At 37.4% G+C, this 8,885-nt stretch overlaps 1 protein-coding gene across 1 annotated transcript; it reads right to left on the reverse strand.

Moving 5' to 3' along the window:
• Positions 1-748: 748 nt before the first annotated feature.
• LOC136032635 (uncharacterized) lies at positions 749-4,304 on the reverse strand. The gene is made up of 3 exons (XM_065712908.1): positions 2,501-4,304; positions 1,782-1,966; positions 749-1,477 (listed from the first exon to the last, which is right to left on the reverse strand). The coding sequence occupies exons 1-3, from the start codon at positions 4,302-4,304 to the stop codon at positions 749-751; spliced, it is 2,718 nt and encodes a 905-aa protein (XP_065568980.1).
• Positions 4,305-8,885: the final 4,581 nt, after the last annotated feature.

An 8,885-nucleotide genomic window follows, 5' to 3' on the forward strand; every position in this document is an offset into this window, starting at 1 on the left:
TAAACCAGGAATAGCAAGGGACCAAGTATGGACCCCTATGGAATGCTAACCTTTTCTGACTTATGACGAGGCATAGACAAAGAATCATTAATTTGCGTTACCTGATACCAACCATGTAAATATGATTACACAAAATTCAGGACTGGGCCTCTAATACCACGATTATTTAACTTGTACAGCAATATTTCATGACAAATTGTATCGGAAGATTTTTCTAAATCAAAGAGCAGCTTCGCAGGAATAAGCCCTTTATCTAAACATTCATGAATATACTGCAGTATGGCAAGAACTGCTTGCTGGGTAGAATGTTCCTTCCGAAAATCAAACGGAAATTTACTGAAACATTTCTGCGATTCAAGAACTTGTACATTCTATTGTAAAAACACCTTTCAGTTACCATAGAAAAGCCAGATAATATGGATATTGGCCTGTAATTAATAGAACTTGCAGAATCCTCCCTTTATGCAATGGAATTATCTTAGCATTTTTAAAAGACTTTTTAAAAATGATCCATATTTCTCTTGGTTCTGGTGGCATTGGTCTTTGGTCTTTGGCTGGTTTGTCTGGTTGGTGGTTGGTTGGTTGGATGGTCTTTGGTGGTAGTGCTGTTTATGGATTATATGATTCACTGTCTAACCATTTTTCGGTGAACAGGAACGTTCTTGTTCAAAATGCAAGGCTTTTAAAGTGAACCATAATTATTCTAATTCTCGGCATAGCAGACTTGACAAAATTAGTCGAAGATCCATCAAGTCCTTAAACCATCTACCACCAACGCCTTACACTTCAGATTCGGGCCATCCTCATTCGCCTTATGGTTAACAAGGCGTCCAAAACATTGCTGATGGGGATGGCAAGTGCAAACCTTTTCTCTTGCGTCTATCGTGACATGTTGGTCCACTGTCAAAAAATATTCGCTTCCATCATCCTCTCCAAGTAGTGACTGAAGGAGTCTGTTTGCCTCGATGGTAGCCATCCTTCTCCCGTGGTACTCAACCGCTGCTTGGTTTTTGTAGAAGGGCAGTGTTGCATAAACGCCTTGCCCAGCTCCTTTGTCGAGGCTCTGGGCTACGGTCATTCCCGGCCAGGACTGATTAAGGACACATTTGGTCAGATACTCGTCTACCAACGGCTCAGAAGGAAAGAGTTTCAGGATCCTCAATCTGCTGTAAGTCTGCTGGGCCAGCTCCAGAGACGGCACGGTGTTTTGGTATCCTAGCCGACGAATAGCCATCTGTAAGGCTTCTTCTGTGAGGGCCTCAGTGAGATCTGCTCCTATTCCACGCTTCTCCGAAATTTTTCTAAGGATCTCCTCAGCTCGAACTTGTTTGAGCTGCTTCCTGTAGAGATCCTTGACAGACTTCAATATGGGTGTGCTTTTTAGCTCCGGATTGATTATTCTTATTAATTTCAGGGAAGCCGTCTTCAACTCGGCCCTTCCATCTATTGGCTTTTCCTTCAGAACACGGTTGAGAGCCTGGAAAGAAAGAAAAGGGTCAATTAATACTTAGTTTAGTTGAAAGCCTGAAAAGAAAAGAATTACTTAAAAGCTTATTAAAGGATTATTAAAAGGGATTACTTAAGGATTATGTAAAAGTTGAAAGTCTGGAAAGAAAGAAAAGGCTCAATTAATACTTAGTTTAGTTGAAAGCCTAAAAAGAAAAGAAAAGGATCACTTAAAAGCTTATTTAAGGATTATTAAAAAGGATTACTTAAGGAGTATATAAAATGCTGAAGACTGTTTAAGAAATCTATATCACATAATTTAATGGTAAACTTACTGCCTTGGTCGCCCTTTTTCTGGTTGCCTCATCCATGCATGAAGCAACGTCTTCGTCGTCCGTGTCCCCAATTGTTTCCGAAGCAGAACATTTTTCAGCTTCTTGTGTACACTTTTCCATGATGGTTCTGCTTGCAGCAATCCGGCGAAACTCATATGCTTCGTACCGATTCTTTGATGTAGTTTCTAAAAAAAAAAGGTTAAGAAAATCCTACATGAGGAATTAGACAATTAGATTTAATATACACTTAGATTTAATATATTTACAATACAGAGGTATAGACTCTAGCAAACGACATGCCTGAAAACCTGTTAATTGGAAAATTATTGACATTTTTCATAGGTCCCCCCAAATTTCACGAAAATCGTGTCGAAAGAGCGTGAAAATCTGTTTGTTTACAAATATATTGACATTTTGGAGTCAATTTTTTGTCGAAAAAGCGTAAAAACCAGTTAATTGGGAAATTTATTGACATTTTGGATAGGTCCTCCCAAATCTCACATGAGGAAATAGACATTTATATTTAATAGACACTTAGACTTAATGTTTTTACAATATAGAGGTATAAATTGTGACAATAGACAAGCATAATTATGTAGAATGAGCAAAATTTAGCCAAGTGACAAGGAAATAGACACTTAGATTTCAAGTTTTTAAGAACTAGTGGTAGACATTCTAACAAAAGACAGCCCTAATTAAGTAGAATGAACAAAACTTACCAGAATGGCACAGGTAGTCAAACATCATATCTCTCTCCTCCTTTGACAGGTGTGTCGCATTCCTGTTAATAGTCGCGATTAGGTGGTGTATCGTGGTTTGAGTCGGAACGCGAACACCCGGTCTCATGCCGTCTGGGAAAATTTTTTCTAGGAACCTCCGCAATGTTCCGCTTGTGTTTAGTATCTTGAGTCCCGACATGGATAAAAGGAAGTTTTCTGGTTCTGGCTTGTCTGGCTTTATCAAAGCAGGTCGAACGAACGATAGGTAATTCCTAAAAATGACTTCTTCGCGGACACTGAGTGCAACCCCAGCGGACTTCATGCTAGCGGTCTTATGTTTTTCAACGAGTATGACGAACATATTCTCCTCCTCCACAAACCGTCTGTTCAGAAACTCCTTCACCGTCATATTCTCCGGAACTCCTGGCCGGTGTCCAAACATAAAGGAAGCCAAAAAGCAGAGGTACGCAGTGAGGTTTATGTGGTCCTCTTCTACTAACCGATTTCTTGATAGACGCTTGATCACAGGAGCCATAAACTTCTCCACGCCAGCTTTCAGGTTCTTGTAGTCCTCCGTATTGAAAGAGTTCGGATCGAAAGTCCGCTGGAGTTCTCTGTGCTTCATCTCCGCCGTCGCCAATGATTTTTGCTTCTTATCCAGGAAGCTTAACGCCGACATAACAGAGTTGACGTGGGCTATGTTCAGCTCTGGCGGTGCTTCACTACCACGGGATGTGATAAATTTGACAAACCTGTAGTAACCCTGAGCGTATTTGTTTCTGCTACTCCCTTGCATCCCACAGTCTACAAGCTTTGAAAAGAACAGCTCCACTCTTTCGGCAGAGTGGAAATTCTTCCAATTATACTTTGTGCCCTCTAATATAAAGTATACAATATTTTGGGCGCACCCAAAAGGATTCCTATACTTTTTGGTACTCCCATCGCCACATTGCGCCGACCATTTCTCAAATTTGCTCATCAACTCGATTCCGTAGGCCATCTTCTTCGCCTCCTCTGCTGTTTTGACATTTCGGGTGTAGATGTCATACAGCCCGTGCTTTTGCATCTTTTTCCTGACATCAGATGTGTAACTCCATTCCTTCTTGTAGTATTGACTTCGCAGCTCTGATTTTTCTTCCTCCGACTCCGAAGATTTTTGCTCTGGGCTCTGTGGAGCGTAGAGGCTTCCCTCCTCGTTGCTATCCACCACATCATAAGGGTCTGACTCTTCCAAGACTCTTCTCAGGCGGAATTGAGAGGACACCCTTGATGGCTTACCGGAGAAAAGATCTGTTTCCAAGACAGGTGACGATTGCTTTGGTAGCGCCAATGTTGATGGCCCTGCCAGGTGTGCTGTGTGCGTGTATGTGTTTGTGTGTGTATATTTGCATATGCCTTCAGGAGTGGCTGGTCCGGGGGCAGGTAGAGTCACTGGCCTGGTGTCATCGAATGAAAGTGCGCGGTCCGGTAGATTTAGAGGGTCAAAGTATATTCCGGTCAAGGCCGAAAAAGCCCTGCAGAAACCGTGCAATGTTTTTGTTTCTTCCACCAAGCTGCTCACTTGCAACGCCAAAAAATATGACTTGTTCTGCGACCTCTCTGCAAGCTCATCCTTGGCCAATTCGTGCATTTCTTTCGATTCTTTGACTGACCAAAGTTCTCCATTGGGATTCTTGCTACAGGTTCCTTTTTTCGCCAAAAAGTGCTTGTCCAATTTGTAGAAGGACCTGTGGCAAAATTGGCAAATAGTGAAAAAATTCCTTGGCTTCTTCCCTTTTACATCCTTCGAAACAGCAAGGGTCATGGAAGGATTCCTAGAGTCATTTTCAGGTGCGATCAAAGAGGCCGGGTTTGTTTCAGGGGCAGTCAAGGTTAGTCCAGGGGCAGGTATGGTCAGTCTAGGGGCAGTCAAGGTCGCTTCAGGGACAGTCAAGGTTGGTTCAGGGGCAGGTGAGGTCAGTTTAGGGGCAGTCAAGGTTGGTTCAGGGGCAGTCAAGTTATGTTCAGGGGCATTAAAGGTTGGTTAAGGTGCATTCAGGCTCGGTCCAGGGGCAGGCATGGTCGTTATCGAGGATTCTTCACGAATAATGGCTTCAATTTCTCTGGTCATCTAAAAAAAGGAAACTAGTGTCAGTTTTCTTTTTATACTTAGGAATTCAAAATAGTGTCTTTAAATTCAAAAATTATATCCAGGGAAGTAGGTAAAAATGCATATTTCCTAATAACAACTTTCGTGGAGTCAACTTTTTTTCGAAAAAGCGTTAAAACCTGTTAATTTAGAAAATTTTCTTAGGAATTATGGCCCATCCCCCCCACCCATGGTAAAATTTCCCCTTAAAATTTTATCCCCCAAAAAGCCTTGTCTTGTATGATGTCATAAATAGCATAGATAACATTATATAAGCAAAATGTCAATGCATAGTATAAAATTTCCCCTTGAAAGTGTGAAAACCTGTTCATTTCTAAATATTTTGACATTTTGGAGAGGTCCCCCCTCAATTTTCACGAGTATTGGCTTAGGGATTTCCCCTTAAAATTTGATCTTAAAAAAAAATTTTAATGCAAAAATGTGGGCCTATTTTGGGAAATTTTCTTAGGAATTATGGCCCATCCCCCCCCCCCCACCCAGTGTAAAATTTCCCCTTAAACTTTTATCTATTTAAATTTTGTATCCATGAAAATCTTGCTCAGGAATTATGCCCAATTTCCACCTCTTCCAGTGTAAAATTTTCCCTTAAAATTGTATCCATGGCAAAACTTATATCCAGGGAAGCATGCAAAAATGCATTTTTCCAAATAACAACTTTTGTGGAGTCAACTTTTTTTTAAGAATTATGGCCCATCCTTCCCACCCAGTTTAAAATTTCCCCTTAAAATTTTATGTTTATATTTTCAACTTGAGCCTATTTTCAAGCTCAGGCCTGTAAAAACAGTTTTGTAATTTTATATATATATATATATATATATATATATATATATATATATATATATATATATATATATATATATATATATACATTTATATATATATTTCTTTAAATTATATATATATATATATATATATATATATATATATATATATATATATATATATATATATATATATATATATATATATATATATATATATATATATATATATATATATAAATAATGTCGAAGACCACACTGCCTTTCCATAATACAACAACAAAAGAGAGAATAATGAGGACTTTTTCCCAAAACAGTGAACCAACAAAACCTATTTGAATATTTTGGCCCTATACCTAAGGGCCGTCTTCAGCAAAGAAAAAATAAAAAACAATAAAACACTTACAATAAAAGTTCTCAGTTAAAAATCCATTTGTTTTTATTTTAAAATAGCCTTGGCATTATTACTTCTTAACGAAAAGTTCAGCCAAGACTGTCTGATAAAAGCTAACATTTTATAAGATAAAAAGGTTCATTCATTTCACTAACTGTATTTATTAAAAATTGGACTGATTTCTTATTGCGATATTTGCCTTCTCTGCAGCTAATCTGATAGTTCTTTTGATATTGGGCTTGTTTTTGTTCGTTCCTATTTTTGTTTTATTTTGAATTAGATTATTTTCTATAATTAATTTTGTGTACATAGGGTTGAGTGTGTATTCACCCAAGTCTCTATCTAGGGATGTATTATTATTTTAATTTCGTTTGATTTCGATTGCCTCACGGACAGTTTGTTTGATTCCTAGGTCATTGCTAATTAGAATTGTTTCGTCAAATAGAACATAATGGTTTGGATTTTCAAAATTATGATTACTTAAAGGTGAATAGAAAGATATGGAGTTATTTTTAGATTTTAATGCTTTTTTAATACTTTCTTTGTGTTGCTGCAATCTTGTTCCTAAATTTTGGTGGGTTCGACCAATGTAATAATTTTCACAACTACATGGTATTTGATACACCCCTCGTAGACGAGTAATTGGGGTTTTATCCTTACCAGAATTGACAAGATTCATTATACTTAAATTGCTTGTGAATACAACACGTAAATTGTTCGTTAATCAAACTTTTTTCAGTTTTGAAGTAATTTTCGGAATATCAGATTAGCTGCAGAGAAGGCAAATATCGCAATAAGAAATCATTCCCATTTTAATACATACATTTAGTGAAATGAATGAACCTTTTTATCTTGTAAAATGTTAGCTTTTATCAGACAGTCTTGGCTGAACTTTTCGTTAAGAATTAATGATGCCAAGGCTATTTTAAAATAAAAACAAATGGATTTTTAACTGAGAACTTTTATTGTAAGTGTTTTATTGTTTTTTATTTTTTCTTTGCTGAAGACGGCCCTTAGATATAGGGCTGAAATATTCAAATAGGTTTTGTTGGTTCACTGTCTTGGGAAACAAGTCCTCATTATTCTCTCTTTTGTTGTTGTAATGTATATATATATATATATATATATATATATATATATATCATGAAAAGAGAAATCACCAAAGCTACAGCACAAACAAAAAAAAAAAAAAAAAAAAAAAAAAAAAAAAAAAAAAAAAAAAAAAAAAAAAAAAAAAAAAGGAGACAGAAGGAGAAAAGGAAGACTGTTTTCCTAAATTAGTGATTAATATAGACCAGCACTTGAATGAGGCCTTAACCCTACTCATCCATACAATCACATAGGTCAAACAGCATAGCCACACACAATCAACCATAAAGAATAATCCATGGACAGGCAGTCATGTCGTCAATAAGTATAAGTCGTCATTTACCAAACAATAGAAACAATAAAGACAAATAATTCAGAGGCAACAACCCAACACAAGGGCTCATCAGGAGAATACACTTGCCTATAGGGTTTCGGCACTTTAAATTCTCAAATTCTCTTTTTTTTTGTTTATTAAAGCACTCAAGTATATCTACTAACTAATTTCGATTACATTCGATTGTACCATTTTCACTACTAGTCTCGTATATATAATATGACAACTAAACTATCTCAATTACATCAATCAAGTAAAAAACAGACAAAACACAAGAAAACACAAAAATTTCTCAGATATTAATGATACCGATCAAACAACGTGTATCTGCGTCTAATCCATATCCTCCATGTTTGGCGACGGCCTAGTCATTCTCCCCAAAACATCAGTAAGATTAAGGGCTTTACCAGCGGATGAAAAAGAACGCTAGAAGAAATAAGTCATAGCACGAAGTGTGCCTGAGTCAGTCTGAGCATATTTTGCAATCGCTTTAATCCCTACTAAAGACGATTTCTTAGCACCTCTTGATGTATCCATAGTTGCATTGATACATGCTTGAATAATTGGTGACAAAGTAGCAGCTGACTTTTTAGCATCTTCAAGCTGTATCAATTCGGCGGGCGATAATCTGGGACATCTATAAGCAACATGATTGATGTGCTACTTTCTTGGGTTTTGTTTTATCAACAAGTCCATCGCTTCAATTTTAATGATATCTGATTTACAAAGATCAAACAGTTCCTGATACCAATATTTGTTCTTCATTTGTCTTAGGACAGCACATGAAGAACAAACTACAGCTGTGCCTGCAGGTGTTGAGTCAGCCCTAATCTCTATAACACGGGGAACTTCAGAAATGGTGCTAGCTTTGCTTGTCTGTATTACCTCATACGCGTGTTTGACTGAAACGAAATGTTCAAGTTTGTCAAACAAGTATGCTGGTGGAAAGAAATCAATTACATCACCGGCTAAACCAGCTTTTAGTATATTTGTATATACCTGTTTATACTCGTCCATTAGCTCAGTAATGTAATGATGGCCTCTTGTACGAAAAACCAATTCAGCCGCCATTGGTATAAGCTTAGCAACTTTGGAACATTTTGCTATATCAACTGCGACAAGATCCGGATGTATCCCATTGTTATCATCCTTTTTGTTGGCGATCCTCTTTTTGGACTCTTTTATATCATCTTTCTTAGGCATTTCTGTTTGTTCAGCCCTTCTAACTTCATTAAGTTCTTCAGGGTCAAGCCAACCGTCTTGAACGATGAAGGCCCTTGTGAAGCCAGCGGCAATGTCTCTACCCCCGTTTTTAAGGTCATCTTTGAAAACTCGTGTGTTCAGATATGCTATCTGAAAGAATTGTCGCACATCAAGTAAATCCCTAGCTGACTATCCCTAGGCCCTATGGTTACTTTTCGTGAGAATAGGTGTTTTGACCGTTAAAGAGTTCAAAAGGGTACATCAATTCTCTAACATCTTCTGGATCAGGTGCATCTTCATCGTAGTTTTCAATCTTCAAATCACTTGCTTGTGTTTTAATGTCTTGATTCCATCAAATGTTTCAATGCCCACTTTCTTCCTAAATTCCTCTACATCTTTTACATAATTTTTAACACCCCACTTATCAGCTGATACTCCCCTAGCTCTTGATGATG

This window comes from Artemia franciscana, chromosome 11, assembly GCF_032884065.1.
Source record: "Artemia franciscana chromosome 11, ASM3288406v1, whole genome shotgun sequence".
Classification (NCBI taxonomy): Eukaryota; Metazoa; Arthropoda; class Branchiopoda; order Anostraca; family Artemiidae; genus Artemia; species Artemia franciscana.

What these genes read in the sequence shown, in the direction of transcription:
- LOC136032635 (XM_065712908.1), bottom strand. Translation starts at nt 4,304, where the DNA reads ATGACCCTTGCTGTTTCGAAGGATGTAAAAGGGAAGAAGCCAAGGAAT. An exon ending in TGACTACCTGTGCCATTCTG is followed by an intron (nt 1,967 to 2,500) that starts GTAAGTTTTGTT and finishes TTTTTTTTTTAG; the next exon opens with AAACTACATCAAAGAATCGG. An exon ending in GAAAAAGGGCGACCAAGGCA is followed by an intron (nt 1,478 to 1,781) that starts GTAAGTTTACCA and finishes CTTTCTTTCCAG; the next exon opens with GCTCTCAACCGTGTTCTGAA.